Source organism: Martes martes (assembly GCF_963455335.1).
Source record: "Martes martes genome assembly, chromosome: 18".
Taxonomy (NCBI): domain Eukaryota; kingdom Metazoa; phylum Chordata; class Mammalia; order Carnivora; family Mustelidae; genus Martes; species Martes martes.
In genome coordinates this window covers 20,468,481-20,488,514 of record NC_137906.1, presented here as the reverse complement: position 1 = coordinate 20,488,514, position 20,034 = coordinate 20,468,481, and the positions used below count along the sequence as shown (strand labels likewise).

Genomic DNA, 20,034 nt, shown 5'->3' with positions numbered 1-20,034 from the left:
CAGGCATCCCCCACCTCACAGTATTTTAGCAAAAATAAAGGATAAAATAATTAAAATATAAATAAATAAATAAAATAAATAAATAAAAATAAAGGATAAATGAATTAGTAGGTTGGGCCTACAAAGCATAGGGTCATTTCCTTCCTTGTCTTTATTCAGATATTTCATATAGAGACCCCGAATCGCTAAGGAAATGTTGAAAAACAAAAATAAAACTGGCGGCATCATGTTACCTGATTTCAAGCTTTACTACAAAGCTGTGATCACCAAGACAGCATGGTACTGGCATTAAAACAGACACATGGACCAGTGGAACAGAGTAGAGAGCCCAGATATGGACCCTCAACTCTATGGTCAAATAATCTTTGACAAAACAGGAAAAAATATCCAGTGGAAAAAAGACAGTCTTTTCAATAAATGGTGCTGGGGAAACTGGACAGCTATATGTAGAAGAATGAAACTTGACCATTCTCTTACACCATACACAAAGATAAACTCGAAATGGATAAAAGACCTCAACGTGAGACAGGAATCCGTCAGAATCCTCGAGGAGAACATAGGCAGTAACCTCTTTGATATCAGCCACAGCAACTTCTTTCAAGATATGTCTCCAAAGGCGATGGAAACAAAAGCGAAAATGAACTTTTGGGACTTCATCAAGATCAAAAGCTTCTGCACAGTGAAGGAAACAGTCAACAAAACAAAAAGGCAACCCACAGAATGGGAGAAGATATTTGCAAATGACAGACAAAAGGTTGATATCCAGGATCTATAAAGAACTCCTCAAACTCAACACACACAAAACAGACAATCATATTAAAAAATGGGCAGAAGATATGAACAGACAATTCTCCAATGAAGACATACAAATGGCTATCAGACACATGAAAAAATGTTCATCATCACTAGCCATCAGGGAGATTCAAATTAAAAACACATTGAGATACCACCTTACACCAGTTAGAATGGCGAAAACTAGCAAGACAGAAAACAACGTGTGTTGGAGAGGATGTGGAGAAAGGGGAACCCTCTTACACTGTTGGTGGTAATGCAGGTTGGTGCAGCCACTTTGGAGAACAGTGTGGAGGTTCCTCAAGAAATTAAAAATAGAGCTACTCTATGACCCTTCAATTGCACTACTAGGTATTTACCCCAAAGATACAGATGCAGTGAAAAGAAGGGCCATCTGTACCCCAATGTTTATAGCAGCAATGGCCACAGTCACCAAACTATGGAGAGAACTAAGATGCCCTTCAACGGACAAATGGATAAGGAAGATGTGGTCCATATACACTATGGAGTATTATACTCCATCAGAAAGGATGAATACCCAACTTTTGTAGCAACATGGACAGGACTGGAAGAGATCATGCTGAGTGAAAAAAGTGAAGCAGAGAGATTCAATTATGTTGAATATTCAATTATGTTGAATACTGTTACGCTGAAAGAAATAAAAATAAATAAGTAAATAAATAAAATTTAAAAAAGGATAAATATAAATAAAATAGAGATTATGCTGAGTGAAATAAGTCAAACAGAGAGAGTCAAGTATCATATGGTTTCACTTATTTGTGGAGCATAACAAATAATATAGAGGACAAGGGGAGATGGAGAGGAGAAGGGAGTTGAGGGAAATTGGAAGGGGAGGTGAACCATGAGAGACTACGGACTCTGAAAAACAACCTGAGGGTTTTGAAGGGGCAGGGGGTGGGAGGTTGGGGGAACCAGGTGGTGGGTATTAGGGAGGGCACAGATTGCATGGAGCACTGGGTGTGGTGAAAAAACAATGAATACTGTTATGCTGAAAATAAACAACAACAAAAAATATATAAATAAAATATATAAATAAAAATAAAAAATAAAATAAATAAAAATAAAGGATAAATGAATTAATAGGTTGGGCCTACAAAGCACAGGGTCATTCCCATCCTTGTCTTTATTCAGATATTTCATATAGTAACGACGACAGAAACTAGTTTCATCTTGCGTTTTTTTCCCCAACTGTTACATAAACCTCTGTCATGTTTCTCTATAGCCTTTATGGTTTTCCTTTGGATGACTTGTACTTTCTCCCTAAGCAGCTGGATCATGCTTTGCTGAGCCCCTTCCTGATGTTGGATACTTGGGTTGTTTCAGTATTATATGTGGTGTGCATGTGTGTGTGTGTGTGTGCATGTGTGCGTGTGTGTGTGTCTTTGAGTGTGCTTATACTGCATTTCTAGAGCTACATGAGCATATACTTACATTTTCACTATTTGTAATAGCTACCATAGAATTGATGATTACCTGTAGGCCATTCGCTGTTCTAAAAGTTTTATATTGGGGTGCCTGAGTGGATCAGCCTGTTAAGTGTCCAACTCTTGATTTTGGCTTAGGTCATGGCCTTAGGGTCCTGAGATAGAGACCCATGTCGGACTCTTCACTAAGTGTGGAGCCTGCTTGATAGCTATATTCACAGCTCATCCAAAATTGTGAATAGGAGGACTGAGGTGATTTCCTAACATGTCTGAGAGTCTGAAGTTACCAGGGATACCCAGTCTCTACAGATGACCTTCTAATGCTACAAATTATCTTTCCAGAATCAGTATCATCTACAGAGAGTCATCTCCCTTTCTTCCTTGACAGGGAAGAACTATTTCATAGTAAGAATGGGGCCCGAAAAAGTGCCAAGAAGATCCTCATTGTCATCACAGATGGGCAGAAATACAAAGACCCCCTAGACTATAGTGACGTCATCCCCCAGGCACAGAGAGCTGGCATCACTCGCTATGCCATTGGGGTATGTCCGCTTCCTCATGTCTCCCTCAGACTCAGGCTGTATCTCACTCTGGCAGAAAGGCTGGTGGTCTCCTCCTCACCTGTCTCTCTGTCACAGGTGGGAAATGCTTTCCAGGATCCCACTGCCAGGCAGGAGTTGAACACCATTGGCTCACTGCCCTCTCAGGACCACGTGTTCAGGGTGGACAACTTTGCAGCACTCGGCAGCATCCAGGAGCAGCTTCAGGAGAAGATCTTTGCAGTCGAGGGTAAATGCAGGGCGAGCCTGGGTCTTGGGATTGAAAGTTCTGGACCCAGCTGTCCCCTGAAGTATGGAGGGGCTATCCCTACTCATGGCTCACCCAGAATTGTGCCCCAGAACCTGAGCTTCAGATTCGTTCTTCTCCTTGTGCTCTGAGTCCTTGTGGTCTCATGGTCCCCAGAGGCTAAGTGACCTGTTTCCCCACAGGAACCCAGTCGAAGACAAGTAGCTCTTTCCAACATGAGATGTCACAAGAAGGCTTCAGTTCAGTGCTCGCAATGGTGGGTGGAACACATACTTGATAAACAGGTGTCAGGCACCAATCCTGGGCCAGCCCTGTGCTGGGAGTTGGGACCCAGACGTAAATAAGAAAGCAGACTCTGTCCTCAAGGTCATTGTCTGTTTAGAGACAGACATATGGGTAGAGTATGTAGGTGCCAGGAGCACAGCAGAGAACAGGGTATCCACGGTTCCTGCTCTCATAGGGCACATATCCAGTGGGGAGAGACAACAAACAACGAAAAATATCTTCAGATTGTGCTAGGCATTAGGGTAGAGCAAGAGAGGTGATCAGAGGAGGCCCAAGGAGTGACAACTGAGGCCAAATGATGAGAAAGGGCCAGCCCTGGAAAAATCTGGGAGAGATTGCTCCAGGAAGAGGAAAAAGCAAGCGCAAAAGTCTTGAGGCATGAACACGGTTACTGGACTAGAGAGATAGAAGGGCCAGCATAGCTGGAGCAGAGTGAGAGAGAGGGGTGGAAAGATGGGAAAGGCCTGATTATGCAGATGAAAGAAACGACAATATAGCATGGCTTGTGTGTAAGTAGATGTGTGTTCAAAACATCCAGAGGGGTTTGCTTCAAAGTAATTTTGGGGGAGAGTTGGGGGGACATAGAAATGAAACAAGGTTGGTCATGAATTGGTCATTGAAGCTGGGTCATGGGTACTTAGGAGTTCATTAAGCATTTCTTTCTACTTTTGTATATGTTCTAAATTATCCATAGTCAAAAGTTTAAAAAGGCAAAAAAAACAAAGCATGCAGAGTAGGAAAGGCGTATCACTCCCCGAGGGAGCCAAAGAAGACCTCACAGAGGAGGTGAGTTTGAGGTTGAGTCTTCCTGAGAAAGGAGTGGAGTCCTAGAAAGACAGAAGAGAGAGGTGTCCAGCTCAAATGCTTCATGTGTTTAAACATAAGGTATCTCCACAGATTTGACTGGGAGGACCCTAGATGCAATCCTCAGGGGCTTGGTGACAGGGAGCCATCTTGGATTGCCAGCAGGGTGGTGGCTATACGTTTCTTGGTCCTGAGGAAACCTAACTCTGGTGTACTAGAGGATGGAGCAGAAAGGGTCATGGGTGAGAAGAGTTGGTACTTACTGGAACAGTGGCACTGGGGATGGCTGAGAGATGTTAGGAGTGAGCGACACTGAAGTTGTTGAAGAAGACTGGGGAGGGAGGAAAAGAATTCCAAATAGTGAGCAGAATCAGTGGCAGGCCTCGCTTTGGAAAAGGCTGTCTTCTTTCGGCTTGGTCTGGCTCAGCCCTGGAATCCTTTCCTCCCAGGATGGACCAGTTCTGGGGGCAGTGGGGAGCTTCAGCTGGTCTGGAGGTGCCTTCCTGTATCCCCAAAATACAAGCCCCACTTTCATCAACATGTCTCAAGAGAATGTGGACATGAGGGACTCTTACCTGGGTGAGAAAAGGCTGGGGTTGGGGGCACAGGTGGGACATGAGCCTGGGAAGGGCAGGGGCTCAGGGGCGGGGAGGAAGCCTTTGTGCTGAGGTGTGCCCTCCTCAGGTTACTCCACTGAGCTGGCCTTTTGGAAGGGGGTCCAGAGCCTGATCTTGGGGGCCCCCCGCCATCAGCATACTGGGAAGGTTGTCATCTTCACCAAGACGTCTGGGCAATGGAGGCCGAAAACTGAAGTCACAGGGACTCAGGTTGGATGTTGAGGAAACCAGAGTGGAACATGAGGGTGGCAGGGTCTGCAGGGGCAGAGAGAGAGGAGATGAAGGGGTTTGGGAGCCTGTAGGGGGGAGGTCCCAGTGGTGGGGGAGAAGTGGGACCTGTCCCAGAAGGGGCTGCCTCTGGCAGAGGCAGGCAGGATGACCTTTGGCTGTGCCCTGCAGATCGGCTCTTACTTTGGGGCCTCCCTCTGCACTGTGGATGTGGATAGAGATGGCAGCTCTGACCTTGTCCTCATCGGGGCTCCTCATTACTACAAGCCAACCCGAGGGGGGCAGGTGTCTGTGTGTCCCTTGCCCCAGGGGGTGAGTGTCTGATGAGACCAGGGCTGGGTGGGGCCTGGGTGTGGGGTGGAGGGATTGCCTGGGTTGGGACCTGACACTGGTTTTGTTCTGCAGAGGGCTAAGTGGCAGTGTGAGGTCATTCTCTGTGGAGAGCAAGGCCACCCTTGGGGCCGCTTTGGGGCAGCCCTGACAGTGCTGGGGGATGTGAATGGGGACAAGCTGACGGACGTGGCCATCGGGGCCCCAGGAGAGCAGGAGAACCGGGGTGCTGTCTACCTTTTTCATGGAACCTCAAGACTGGGCATCAGCCCCTCCCACAGTCAGGTGAGGCCCCTGTCTGAAGCCTCTCCCAGCTCCATCTGCTTTTCTAGGTCTCAGATTTGCCCGAGGCCCTGTCATGTCACTGACCTGAACAGTAGCCATGCTCCTTTTAGGGGTCTAGTGCCCTGAATATCACCAGACCAAGCTAAGCACAGAGTCTCTCTCCGTTCTCCTGTGGGCAGCTTAGTGGTTAAGAGATTGCAGGGCGTGGCTCAAATGCCTGGCCGGCCATGTCAGCTGTGTGGCCTTAGGCAAGTGACTGATTTAGCCTCTAGGAGCCTTAGTTTCCTTCTGTGAAACATTAAACGAAGGAGCTCTATGTCTGGGGTCCCTGGGGTCTCACTATTCTTGCTTTCCATTCCTACCCTCTTATCTCTCTGAATTTTTCCATTCAGTTCTGCTTTCACTGCAGTTTTCTTTCCAAATCTTCTCAAATCTTTCAGATGCCCTCCCCTTGACTTCCACGTTTCCTTTTCCCCTCTGGCCAGCGGATCGCAGGCTCCCAGCTCTCTCCCACACTCCAGTATTTTGGGCAGTCGCTGAGTGGGGGTCAGGACCTCACCCAGGATGGTTTGGTGGACCTGGCTGTCGGGGCCTGGGGACAGGTGCTGCTGCTCAGGTGACAACTCTCCACATCCCACCCTTGCCCACTGTGTGTCCATTCAACAAGCTGCCCCCTCCCTTGTCCTCCTGCCTGAAGCCAGATTCAGGTCCTCAGCTCCTGCATGCACCCTCAGGAGTCGGCCAGTGCTGAATGTGGCGGTGGCCATGAGATTCATGCCAGCGGAGGTGCCAAAGATTGTGTACCAGTGCTGGGGAGACATGCCATCCACCCTGGAAGCTGGGAATGCCACAGTCTGTTTCACTATCCACAAAAGCTCACTGGACCAGCTAGGTGAGTTTCTTCCCAGTGGACCCAGTCCCTTATCCCCTTGAGACACCAAGCCTATCCTCAGGAGAAAATGGGCTAAGGAATCCGGATACCACCTCCACATCCACCTGCCTGCCAGTGTTGGAAACCTTGGGTCCCTTCTCTCCCCCTCTCCCCACACCCAGGCCAGTAGGCTCTAAGTCCAGGATATGATCTGGAGTCTGCTTGCTTCTCTCCACCTGCTCCAGCCACTGCCTACCTTGAAGCCACCACTTCTCTTCCCTACGTATACTTTGAGCTCTTTCCACGTCTGTTCTTGCAGCCTCCCACCTTTTCTCCATAGAGAAGCTAGAAGTAGTGGTCCTAAAACACAAATCTGTTCTCTCACTTGCCAACTTAATATCCTCCCGCCTCTCCTTTCTTCCATTTATAAAGACCGAAATCCTTCTCTACAATGTCCTGGCTGATTTTGCTCCTCCCTGCCCTTCCAACCTCACCTCATCCCACTCTCCCTTTCTGTAAATGTGCCATCCTCCCTCTCTCTTCTGGTCTTAGCCATTGTTCTCATGGTCTGGGACCTTCTCCTCCCCATTCTTCACCAACCCTTGGTCATCCTCCAGGTTGGGGCTCAGACGAGGCCCACCCAGGAAGGCATTTCCGGTCCCAGGCAAGCCCTCCTTGGTACTACTGGGGATCCCATCATTGGGTTTATCATGCTGGGGGATTGTGCCCTGCATGCTTGTCTCCTTTCCTAGACTGAGAGCTTCATGAAGGCAGGGATGATATTTCTTTATCTTCTTCTCCACATGTATTCCAGCACCTGATACAGCTCATAGCCCATAGGAAGTGCTCAGCAATATTTTTTGCATGAATAAACAAAACCCAAACATTCGACATTCTCTTTGACTTTCCATCTTCTGTTGCTCCCTTCTGCTTCAGGTGATGTCCAAAGCTCTGTCAGGTATGATCTGGCATTAGACCCAGGCCGTCTGGTTTCTCGTGCCATTTTTGATGAAACCAAGAACTGGACTTCGACTCGAAGAAAAACCCTGGGAATGGGAGTTTACTGTGAAACCATTAAGCTGCTTTTACCAGTAAGGACTTTGGTTCTGGGAAAGGGAGGGGGAGAAGGAGTCCAAGGAGAGCCTCTGGCACCTCTGCTCCCTGTTGAGTGGGGTGTAAAGGGTGGGGATATTGGGGCCAGAGAGAGGAAATTGAGGCCAGAGAACCTGACTCCACAGCTAGGACAGAATGCTGTCCCGACAGTAGGAAATGGATGCAGTTGAGAAGGGTCAGTGGTGGAAAATGACGAGAAGGATAGTGGGTTCTTGAAAGCCCATTCTCCCTCAGGACTGTGTGGAGGACGTGGTCAATCCCATCATCCTACGCCTCAACTTCTCCTTGGTTGGGGAGCCCATCCCCTCATCTCAGAACCTTCGCCCTGTGCTGGCTATGGACTCACAGGACCTCTTCACTGCTTCTGTGAGTCTTCCAATGAAGTCCCAGGGATGTGCTGACTTTCATTCTGTTTCTGTGTCTTAAGAACTTATTGTGGTTCCCAACGTTTCATCAACCACATCAGGACCATAATGCCTCCACCCAGTTACCAAGGCCCTGCCTAGCTTGGACCCTTACACAAATCCCAGCTGGTCCCACTTTACCTCAACGTAAACTCTGATTCTCCAAATCCTTCCCAATTTTTCTCATTCCTTTCTCTGTTTCTTGTCCATGTCGTAGTTCCTACTTGGAAAACATTTTTTTCTCTCCACCTCAAAGATCCTTTCTAGTTCTCTAAGCCCCAGTCTTATCTTCCCCCTTTTTGGAAATCACAGTCAGCATCTGTCACTCCTTCACTGGCTTCCTATTATATCACGGTGATACCAAATATTACATGACCGGAATCATGGCAATTGGCATCCACTTTGGTTGATCTCTGTAAATTGTGAGTTCTGTGAGTACAAGAGCCATGTCTAATTCACCTGTGCTTCCATGCTTCCTAATGCCTCACCCAACTCAGAACCTGTCCCCTATTGACACTTAATTTTGTTTGTTGAACAATTGTTCCAATGTGAGATGGAATTAACTCCTCAGCTAAACTTCATGTTCCTTGAAACCAAGGATCTTACCATTCTGCCCCTTCCTTACTGCCCCACTTCTTGACAGTGTCTAGCATGGTGCTGGGTGTGGGATGGGTGCTCAGTAATACTCAATAATGAACACTCAGGATGAGTGGTCCTCATGAGGGAAATGCAGAACGATCAAGACATGGAGGGGAAGAGAATCTCCTGTTTTTCTGCAGCTCCCCTTTGAGAAGAACTGTGGACAAGATCACCTCTGTGAAGGGGACTTGAGCATCAATCTCAGCTTCTCAGGGTGAGCTGAGAGATGTCTATCTCTTTTCATTTCTAGTCACTTAAGTTTTTGGGTCTCCTATCCCCATGGGATGAGAAATGCTTGTTTCCCTTTGTCTCTCCTTCTAACAAAGAAATTAAATTTTGATTGGAATGTTGTCAGTTCATGAGTTCCTGCAGTCCTGGCCTTACCCTTGATCCAATTCCAACCGATTTTCAGTGGAGTCTCTTTTTCACTTTTGTCCTTCCTCTTTCAGCTTGCAGACCCTGGTGGTAGGGAGCTCCCTGGAGCTTAATGTGACAGTGACTCTGTGGAATGAGGGTGAGGATTCCTATGGAACTGTGGTCCACTTCTACTACCCAGCAGGGCTGTCCTATCGACGAGTGTTAGGAACACAGGTAAATAGCTCCCTTGTTCTCTTATGTCTCTTCCCTGCCCTGGGTTACAGTAGGTTCTTTTTCATCCTTCTACAATGAAATCTAAACATAGATACAGACAATTCTGAAAAAGAGAGAGAGAGACAGAGAGAGAGTGGTGCATAAAGCAGATGTATAGTTTAATAAATAATATTGAGCAAATAGCATCCAGGTCAAGAAATAATACACGGGTAGTACCTCCAGAAGTACTCCCTCTATGTTCTTTTCCTCACGAAAACCTCAGTGTCTCCCCAAGGTAACCACTATTCTGACTTTGTGGTAATCAATTCCTTGTGCATTTTATGGTTTTACCACCCATGAGTCCATCTATGAGGAAACTGTTATGTTTTGTCAATATTTGAAATTCATGGGAACATGTCATATGTTATTTTGCATATTTATTCATTTATTCAACATTTGATTGTGAGCATTCATACATATTGTTGCTTGTGACTGTAGACTATTTCTATTGTATATAAAATCCCTTTGTATGACCTTACCACAATTTATTTACCCATTCCATATTTTAAGACAATGTTTTTATTTAATTTCTAGGTAGTTAACATATAGTGTAATATTGGTTTCAGGAAGTAATTTGTCCCTTATATATAACACTCAGTGCTCATCACCGGTCCCTTCTTAATATTCATCATTCATTTAGACCATCCTCTGTTCACCTCCCCTCCGGGAACCTTCAGTGTGTTCTCTATAGTTGAGTCTCTTATGGTTTGCCTCCCTCTCTTTTTTCCCCCTTCCTCTAGTTCATCTGTTTTGTTTCTTTTTTAAAAATCTAATTTAATTTTATTTTTTAGTGTTCCAAGATTCATTGTTTATGCACCACACCCAGTGCTCCATGCATTATGTGTCCTCCTTAATTCCCACCACCACGCTCACCCAATACCCCACCTTCTCTCTTCCAAAACCCTCAGTTTGTTTCTCAGAGTCCACAGTCTCCGATTTCCCCCAACTCACTTCTCCTCTCCTCCCAATGTCTTCCGTGTTATTTCTTATGCTCCACAAGTAAGTGAAACCATATGATAATTGACTGAATATTACGCCTCCATCAGAAAGGAGGAATACCCAACTTTTGCATCTGTTTTGTTTCTTAATTCTACATATAAGTGAAATCATATGACATTTGTCATTGACTGAATTATTTCACTTGGCATAATACCCTCTAGTTTCATCTGTGTCATTACAAATGGCAAGATTTCATTTTTTTTTTTTTAAAGATTTTATTTATTTATTCGACAGAGAGAAATCACAAGTAGGCAGAGAGGCAGGCAGAGAGAGAGAGTAGGAAGCAGGCTCCCTGCCGAGCAGAGAGCCCGATGTGGGGCTCGATCCCAGGACCCTGAGATCATGACCTGAGCCGAAGGCAGAGGCTTTAACCCACTGAGCCACCCAGGCGCCCCAAGATTTCATTTTTTGATGACAGAGTAATATTCCATTGTATATGTATACCTCATCTTCTCTATCCATTCATCACTTGATGGTCATTAGGGCTCTTTCCATAGTTAAGCTTTCATATTTAATGCTGATATAAACATTGGGGTGCACGAACTCCTTTGAATCACAATTTTTTAATCTTTTGGGTAAATGCCTAGTAGTGCAGTTCTGAGTCAGAGGGCAGGTCTATTTTTAACTGTTCAAGGAAGCTCTATACTATCCTCCAGAGTGGCTGCACCAGTTTGCATTCCCCCCAACCCACAGCATAAGAAGGTTCTCCTTCTCTGTATCATCACCAACACCTGTTTCTTGTGTTAACGTTAGCCATTCTGACAGTTGTGAGGTGATATCTCAATGTAGTTTTTTTGTTTAATTTTTTATTTCTTTTCAGCGTAACAGTATTCATTGTTTTTTCACCACACCCAGTCCTCCATGCAATCCGTGCCCTCCCTAATACCCACCACCTGGTTCCTCCGACCTCCCACCCACCCCCCACCCCTTCAAAACCCTCAGGTGGTTTTTCAGAGTCCATAGTCTCTCATGGTTCACCTCCCCTTCCAATTTCCTTCAACTCCCTTCTCCTCTCCATCTCCCTATGTCCTCCATATTATTTGTTATGCTCCACAAATAAGTGAAACCATATGATAACTGACTCTCTCTGCTTCACTTATTTCACTCAGCATAATCTCTTCCAGTCCTGTCCATGTTGCTACAAAAGTTGGGTATTCGTCCTTTCTGATGGAGCATAATACTCCATAGTGTATATGAACCACATCTTCTTTATCCATTCATGCATTGAAGGGCCTCTTGGTTCTTTCCACAGTTTGGCGACCGTGGCCATTGCTGCTATGAACATTGGGGTACAGATGGCCCTTCTTTTCACTGCATCTGTATCTTTGGGGTAAATACCCAGTAGTGCAATTGCAGGGTCATAGGGAAGCTCTATCAGTGTGGAGATTCCTCAATGTAGTTTTGATTTGTAACCCTTATGATGAATGATGATGAAAATATTTTCATGTGTTTGTTAGCCATCTTTGTGTCTTTGGAAGAATGTTTGTTCATGCCTTCTGCCCATTTCTTAATGGAATTATTTATTTTTTGCTTCTTGAGTTTTATGATTTCTTTATATATTTTGGATACTAACCCTTTATCAAACATGTCATTTGCAAATATCTCCTCCCATTCCATTGGTTGCTTTTTTGTCTTGTTGATTGTTTCCTTCACTGTGCAGAAGTTTTTCATTTTGAAGAAGTCCCAAAATTTCATTTTTGCTTTATTTCCCCCTTGCCTCTGGTGATTTGTCTAGTAAAAGTTGGTATGGGCAAGGTCAAATAGGTTGCTGCCTGTGTTCTTCTCCAGGATTTTGATGTTTTCCAATCCGACATTTAGGTCTTTCATCCATTTGGTTTGTTTCTTTTTTATTTTTTTAACTATACTACTACTTTAAAAATACATTTAAATTTTTATTTTTTTTAAATTTTTTATTTATTTTCAGCATAACAGTATTCATTGTTTTTTCACCACACCCAGTGCTCCATGCAATCTGTGCCCTCCTTAATACCCACCACCTGGTTCCCCCAACCTCCCACCCACCGCCCCTTCAAAACCCTCAGGTTGTTTTTCAGAGTCCATAGTCTCTCATGGTTCACCTCCCCTTCCAATTTCCCTCAACTCCCTTCTCCTCTCCATCTCCCCTTGTCCTCTATATTATTTGTTATGCTCCACAAATAAGTGAAACCATATGATACTTGACTCTCTCTGTTTGACTTATTTCACTCAGCATGATCTCTTCCAGTCCCGTCCATGTTGCTATTTTTAAAATTTCTTTTCAGTGTTCCAAAATTCATCATTTATGCACTGATTATTATTTATTTTAAAATTTATTTCATTTAGTTGAATTAGTTAACATATAGTGTATTATTAGTTTCAAAGTAGAGTTCAATAATTCATCAGACTTTTTTAACTTATATTTATTTATATTTGTTTATTTATTTATTTTTAATTTCTTTTTTCTTTTTTAAATTTTTCATTTATTTTATTTTATATTTTTTTCCCAAAACAACATGCTTTCATTTTTAGGCAATTGCTTGATAAGGTGGTACTTTTGTGTGGCAGTATAATCTTGGCACCAAGCCTACAGTAATTTTTTAAAATTTAATTTCTTTTCAGTGTAACAAAATTCATTGTTTATGCACCATACCCAGTGCTCCAGGCAATCCATGCCCTCCATAATACCCACCACCAGGCTCCCCCAGCTTCCCACCCCCGCCCCTTCAAAACCCTCAGATTGTTTTTCAGAGTCCATTGTTTCTCATGGTTCATCTCCCCTTCCAATTTCCCTCAACTCCCTTCTCTCCATCTCCCCATGCCCTCCGTGTTATTTCTTACGCTCCACAAATAAGTGAAACCATATGATAATTGACTCTCTCTGCTTGACTTATTTCACTCAGCATAATCTCTTCCAGTCCCATCCACATTGATACAAAAGTTGAGTATTCATCCTTTCTGATGGAGGCATAATACTCCATAGTGTATATGGACCACATCTTCCTTATCCATTTGTCCGTTGAAGGGCATCTTGGTTCTTTCCACAGTTTGGCGACCGTGGCCATTGCTGCTATGAACATTGGGGTACAGATGGCCCTTCTTTTCACTGCATCTGTATCTTTGGGGTAAATACCCAGTAGTGCAATTGCAGGGTCATAGGGAAGCTCTATTTTTAATTTCCTGAGGAATCTCCACACTGTTCTCCAAAGTGGCTGCACCAGTTTGCATTCCCACCAACAGTATAAGAGGGTTCCCCTTTCTCCACATCCTCTCCAACACACGTTGTTTCCTGTCTTGCTGATTTTGGCCATTCTAACTGGTGTAAGGTGGTATCTCAATGTGGTTTTGATTTGAATCTCCCTGATGGCTCGTGATGATGAACATTTTTTCATGTGTCTGGTAGCCATTTCTATGTCTTCATTGGAGAAGTGTCTGTTCATATCTTCTGCCCATTTTTTAATATGATTATCTGTTTTGTGTGTGTTGAGTTTGAGGAATTCTTTATAGATCCTGGATATCAACCTTTTGTCTGTACTGTCATTTGCAAATATCTTCTCCCCTTCCGTGGGTTGCCTCTTTGTTTTGTTGACTGTTTCTTTTGCTGTGCAGAAGCTTTTGATCTTGATGAATTCCCAAAAGTTCATTTTCGCTTTTGTTTCCTTCACCTTTGGAGACATATCTTGAAAGAAGTTGCTGTGGCTGATATTAAAGAGGTTACTCCCTATGTTCTCCTCGAGGATTCTGATGGATTCCTGTCTCATGTTGAGGTCTTTTATCCATTTCGAGTTTATCTTTGTGTATGGTGTAAGAGAATGGTCGAGTTTCATTCTTCTACATATGGCTGTCCAGTTTTCCCAGCACCATTTATTGAAGAGACTGTCTTTTTTCCACTGGATATTTTTTCCTGTTTTGTCGAAGATTATTTGACCATAGAGTTGAAGGTCCATATCTGGGCTCTCTACTCTGTTCCACTGGTCCATGTGTCTGTTTTTATGCCAGTACCATGCCGTCTTGGTGATCACAGCTTTGTAGTAAAGCTTGAAATCAGGTAACGTGATGCCGCCAGTTTTATTTTTGTTTTTCAACATTTCCTTAGCAATTCCTTTCATGAATTTTTAAAATTCTTCTTTAATTTCTTGGTTGACCCATTCATTCTTCAGTAGGGTGCTCTTTAGCTTTTGTGTATTTGAGGTCTTTCCAAACTGAGTTCCAGTTTCAAAGCCCTGTAGTCTGAAAATATTCAGGGAGTGATCCCAATCTTTTGGTACCAGTTGAGAACTGATTTGTGACCCAGTATGTGATCTATTCTGGAGTAAGTTCCATGTTCACTTTAGAAGAGTATGTATTCTATTGCTTTACGGTGGAATGCTCTGAATGTGTCTGTGAATTCCTACTGCTCCATTATGTCATTTAAAGCCCTTATTTTCTTACTGATCTTCTGCTTAGATGATCTGTCAATTTTTAAAAAAAATTTATTTATTTTTAAAATTTCTTTTCAGTGTTCCAGAATTCATTGTTTATGCACCACACCCAGTGCTCCACGCAATAAGTGCCCTCCACAATGCTCACATCCAAGCTCCCCCCAACCTCCCACCCGCTACCCTCCAAAACCCTCAGTTAGTTCCTCAGAGAATGTGGACTCTGAGAATCTGTCAACTTTTGTGAGTGAGGTGTTAAAGCCCCCTACTCTTATTGCATTATTATCAATGTGTTTCTTTAATTTGGTTATTAATTGGTTTGTATAATTGGCTGCTCCCATGTTAGGGGCATAAATATTTACAATTGTTTGATCTTCCTGTTGGGTAGACCCTTAAATTATGATATAGTGTCCTTCTTCATCTCTTATTACTTGGTCTTTGGTTTAAAAGCTATTTTGTCTGATATAAGCATTGCTACCCTTGCTTTCTTTTGATGTCATTCTAATAATGATAAATTGTTTTCCACCCCTTCATGCTCAATATGGAGGTCTTTGACTCTAAAATGAGTCTCTTGCAGATAGTATATTGATGGGTCTTGTTTTTTAATCCAGTCTGATACTGTGTATCTTTTGATTGGAGCATATAGCCCATTTACATTCAGTGTAACTATTGAAAGATATGAATTTAGTGTCATTGTATTACATGTAAAGTCACTGTTTCTGTATATTATCTCTGTTCCTTTCAAGTCTGTGTTACTTTTGAGCTCTCTCTTTGCTTCCAGGATCCCCTTTAATATTTCTTGCAGGGCTGGTTTAGGGATCACAAATTCTTTTAGTTTCTGTTTGTCCTTTATCTTTATCTCTCCTTCTATTCTGAATGGCAGCCTTCCTGGATAAAGTATCCTTGGCTGCATATTTTTCTCATTTAGCACACTGAGTATATCATGCCAGTCCTTTCTGGCTTGCTAGGTCTCTGTGGATAGGTCTGCTGCCAGTCTAATTCTTCTACCTTTGTGAGTTACAGACATCTTGTTACACGTTTTCAGTATTTTCTCTTTGTCTCTGAGATTTGCAAGCTTCACTATTCTATGTTGAGATGCTGATCTATTTATTTTTTTATTTTAATAAGCATATAATGTATTTTTATCCCCAGGGGTACAGGTCTGTGAATCGTCAGGTTTACACATTTCACAGCACTCATCATAGCCCATACCCTCCCCAATGTCCATTTCCCCACCATCCTCTCCCGTCCCCCCTCCTCCCTGCAACCCTCAGTCTGTTTCTTGAGATTGAGTCTTTTATGGTTTGTCTCCCTCCCAATCCCATCTTTTCATTTTTTCTTTTCCTACCTCCCCCCAACCCCCCCACCTTGCATCTCCACTTCCTCATATCAAAGAGATCATGTGATAGTTGTCTTTCTCCGATTGACTTATTTCACTAAGCATGATACCCTCTAGTTCCATCCACGTCGTCGCAAATGGCAAGATTTCATGTCTTTTGATGGCTGCATAGTATTCCATTGTGTATATATACCACATCCTCTTTATCCATTCATCTGTTGATGGACATCTAGGCTCTTTCCACAGTTTGGCTATTGTGGACATTGCTGCTATAAACATTCGGGTGCACGTGCCCCTTCGGAGCACCACGTTTCTATCTTTAGGATATATACCCAGGAGTGCAATTGCTGGGTCGTAGGGTAGCTCTATTTTCAGTTTTTTGAGGAACCTCCACACTGTTTTCCAGAGTGGTTGCACCAGCTTGCATTCCCACCAGCAGTGTAGGAGGGTCCCCCTTTCTCCGCATCCTCGCCAGCATCTGTCATTTCTTGACTTGTTAATTTTAGCCATTCTGACTGGTGTGAGGTGGTATCTCATTGTGGTTTTGATTTGTATTTCCCTGATGCCAAGACATGTGGAGCATTTTTTCATGTGTCTGTTGGCCATCTGGATGTCTTCTTTGCAGAAATGTCTGTTCATGTCCTCTGCCCATTTCTTGACTGGATTATTTGTTCTTTGGGTGTTGAGTTTGCTAAGCTCTTTATAGATTTTGGATACTAGCCCTTTATCTGATATGTCGTTTGAAAATATCTTCTCCCATTCTGTCAGTTGTCTTTTGGTTTTGTTCACTGTTTCCTTTGCTGTGCAAAAGCTTTTGATCTTGATGAAATCCCAATAGTTCATTTTTGCCCTTGCTTCTGTTGCCTTTGGCGATGTTCCTAGGAAGAAGTTGCTGCGGTTGAGGTCAAAGAGGTTGCTGCCTGCATTGTCCTCAAGGATTTTGATAGATTCCTTTTGCACATTGAGGTCCTTCATCCATTTTGAGTCTATTTTCATGTGTGGTGTAAGGAAATAGTCCAATTTCATTTTTCTGCATGTGGCTGTCCAATTTTCCCAGCACCATTTGTTGAAGAGGCTGTCTTTTTTCCATTGGGTATTCTTTCCTGCTTTGTCGAAGATTAGTTGACCATAGAGTTGAGGGTCTATTTCTGGGCTCTCTATTCTGTTCCATTGGTCTATATGTCTGTTTTTGTGCCAGTACCATACTGTCTTGATGATGACAGCTTTGTAATAGAGCTTGAAGTCTGGAATTGTGATGCCACCAACTGTGGCTTTCTTTTTCAATATTCCTTTGGCTATTCGAGGTCTTTTCTGGTTCCATATAAATTTTAGGATTATTTGTTCTATTTCTTTAAAAAAAATGGATGGGATTTTGATAGGGATTGCATTAAATGTGTAGATTGCTTTAGGTAGAATAGACATTTTCACAATATTTGTTCTTCCAATCCATGAGCATGGAATATTTTTCCATTTCTTTGTGTCTTCCTCAATTTCTTTCATGAGTACTTTATAGTTTTCTGAGTATAGATTCTTTGCCTCTTTGGTTAGATTTATTCCTAGGTATCTTATGGTTTTGGGTACGATTGTAAATGGGACTGACTCCTCAATTTCTCTTTCTTCTGTCTTGTTGTTAGTGTAAAGAAATGCGACTGATTTCTGTGCATTGACTTGATATCCTGACACTTTACTGAATTCCTGTATAAGTTCTAGCAGTTTTGGAGTGGAGCCTTTTGGGTTTTCCACATATAGTATCATATCATCTGCAAAGAGTGATAGTTTGACTTCTTCTTTGCCGATTTGGATGCCTTTAATTTCTTTTTGTTGTCTGATTGCTGAGGCTAGGACTTCTAGTACTATATTGAACAGCAGTGGTGATAACGGACATCCCTGCCGTGTTCCTGACCTTAGCGGAAAAGCTTTCAGTTTTTCTCCATTGAGAATGATATTTGCGGTGGGTTTTTCATAGATGGCTTTGATAATATTGAGGTATGTGCCTTCTATCCCTACACTTTGTAGAGTTTTAATCAGGAAGGGATGCTGCACTTTGTCAAACGCTTTTTCAGCATCTATTGAGAGTATCATATGGTTCTTACTCTTTCTTTTATTAAGGTATTGTATCACATTGATGGATTTGCGGATGTTGAACCAACGTTGCAGCCCTGGAATAAATCCCACTTGGTCGTGGTGAATAATCCTTTTAATGTACTGTTGGATCCTATTGGCCAGTATTTTGGTGAGAATTTTCGCATCTGTGTTCATCAAGGATATTGGTCTGTAATTCTCTTTTTTGGTGGGATTCTTGTCTGGTTTTGGGATCAAGGTGATGCTGGCCTCATAGAATGAGTTTGGAAGTTTTCCTTCCATTTCTATTTTTTGGAACAGTTTCAGGAGAATAGGAATTAATTCTTCTTTAAATGTTTGGTAGAATTCCCCTGGGAAGCCGTCTGGTCCTGGACTTTTGTTTGTTTGGAGATTTTTGATGACTGTTTCAATCCCCTTACTGGTTATGGGTCTGTTCAGGTTATCTATTTCTTCCTGGTTCAGTTGTGGTAGTTTATACATCTCTAGAAATGTATCCATTTCTTCCAGATTGTCAAATTTGTTGCCATAGAGTTGCTCATAGTATGTTCTTATAATTGTTTGTATTTCTTTGGTGTTGGTTGTGATCTCTCCTCTTTCATTCATGATTTTATTTATTTGCGTCCTTTCTCTTTTCTTTTTGATAAGTCTGGCCAGGGGCTTATCAATCTTATTAATTCTTTCAAAGAACCAGCTCCTAGTTTTGTTGATTTGTTCTATTGTTTTTTTAGTTTCTATTTCATTGATTTCTGCTCTGATCTTTATGATTTCTCTTCTCCTGCTGGGTTTAGGCTTTCTTTGTTGTTCTCTCTCCAGCTCCTTTAGGTGTAGGGTTAGGTTGTGTATTTGAGACCTTTCTTGTTTCTTGAGAAAGGCTTGCACCGCTATATATTTTCCTCTCAGGACTGCCTTTGTTGTGTCCCACAGATTTTGAACTGTTGTGTTTTCATTATCATTTGTTTCCATGAATTTTTTCAATTCTTCTTTAATGTCCTGGTTGACCCATTCATTTTTTAGAAGGATGCTGTTTAGTCTCCATGTATTTGCGTTCTTTCCAAATTTCCTCTAGTGATTGAGTTCGAGCTTCAGAGCATTGTGGTCTGAAAATATGCAGGGAATGATCTCAATCTTTTGGTACCAATTGAGACCTGATTTATGACCCAGGATGTGGTCTATTCTGGAGAATGTTCCATGTGCACTAGAGAAGAATGTATATTCTGTTGCTTTGGGATGGAATGTTCTGAATATATCTGTGATGTCCATCTGGTCCAGTGTGTCTTTTAAGGCCTTTATTTCCTTATTGATCTTTTGCTTAGATGATCTGTCCATTTCAGTGAGGGGAGTGTTAAAGTCCCCTGCTATTATTGTATTACTGTCAATATATTTCTTTGATTTTGTTATTAATTGGTTTATATAGTTGGCTGCTCCCATGTTAGGGGCATAGATATTTAAGATTGTTAGATCTTCTTGTTGGACAGACCCTTTGAGTATGATATAGTGTCCTTCCTCATCTCTTATTATAGTCTTTGGCTTAAAATCTAATTGATCTGATATAAGGATTGCCACCCCAGCTTTCTTCTGATGTGCACTAGCATGGTACATTGTTTTCCACCCCCTCACTTTAAATCTGGAGGTGTCTTCGGGTCTAAAATGAGTTTCTTGTAGGCAGCATATTGACGGGTTTTGTTTTTTTATCCATTCTGATACCCTGTGTCTTTTGATTGGGGCATTTAGCCCATTAACATTCAGGGTAACTATTGAGAGATATGAATTTAGTGCCATTGTATTGCCTGTAAGGTGACTGTTCCTGTATATTGTCTCTGTTTCTTTCTGATCTACTACTTTTAGGGTCTCTCTTTGCTTAGAGGACCACTTTCAATATTTCCTGTAGAGCTGGTTTGGTGTTTGCAAATTCTTACAGCTTTTGTTTGTCCTGGAAGCTCTTTATCTCTCCTTCTATTTTCAATGATAGC

General features: G+C 42.7%; 1 protein-coding gene across 1 annotated transcript in view; it reads left to right on the top strand.

The window, feature by feature from the left end:
• LOC308359215 (integrin alpha-D-like) overlaps positions 1–20,034 on the top strand; it is a gene marked incomplete at its 5' end in the record, with an annotated part of 79,689 nt that overhangs the window by 35,859 nt on the left and 23,796 nt on the right. The window contains 13 exons of the mRNA XM_080830028.1: positions 2,626–2,779; positions 2,876–3,026; positions 3,227–3,300; positions 4,583–4,712; positions 4,818–4,960; positions 5,150–5,290; positions 5,384–5,593; positions 6,079–6,209; positions 6,301–6,485; positions 7,401–7,555; positions 7,812–7,943; positions 8,761–8,834; positions 9,070–9,211. Of these exons, the coding sequence (XP_080686154.1) occupies positions 2,626–2,779; positions 2,876–3,026; positions 3,227–3,300; positions 4,583–4,712; positions 4,818–4,960; positions 5,150–5,290; positions 5,384–5,593; positions 6,079–6,209; positions 6,301–6,485; positions 7,401–7,555; positions 7,812–7,943; positions 8,761–8,834; positions 9,070–9,211 (1,822 nt within the window). The remainder of the gene's footprint in view (positions 1–2,625; positions 2,780–2,875; positions 3,027–3,226; positions 3,301–4,582; positions 4,713–4,817; positions 4,961–5,149; positions 5,291–5,383; positions 5,594–6,078; positions 6,210–6,300; positions 6,486–7,400; positions 7,556–7,811; positions 7,944–8,760; positions 8,835–9,069; positions 9,212–20,034) is intronic.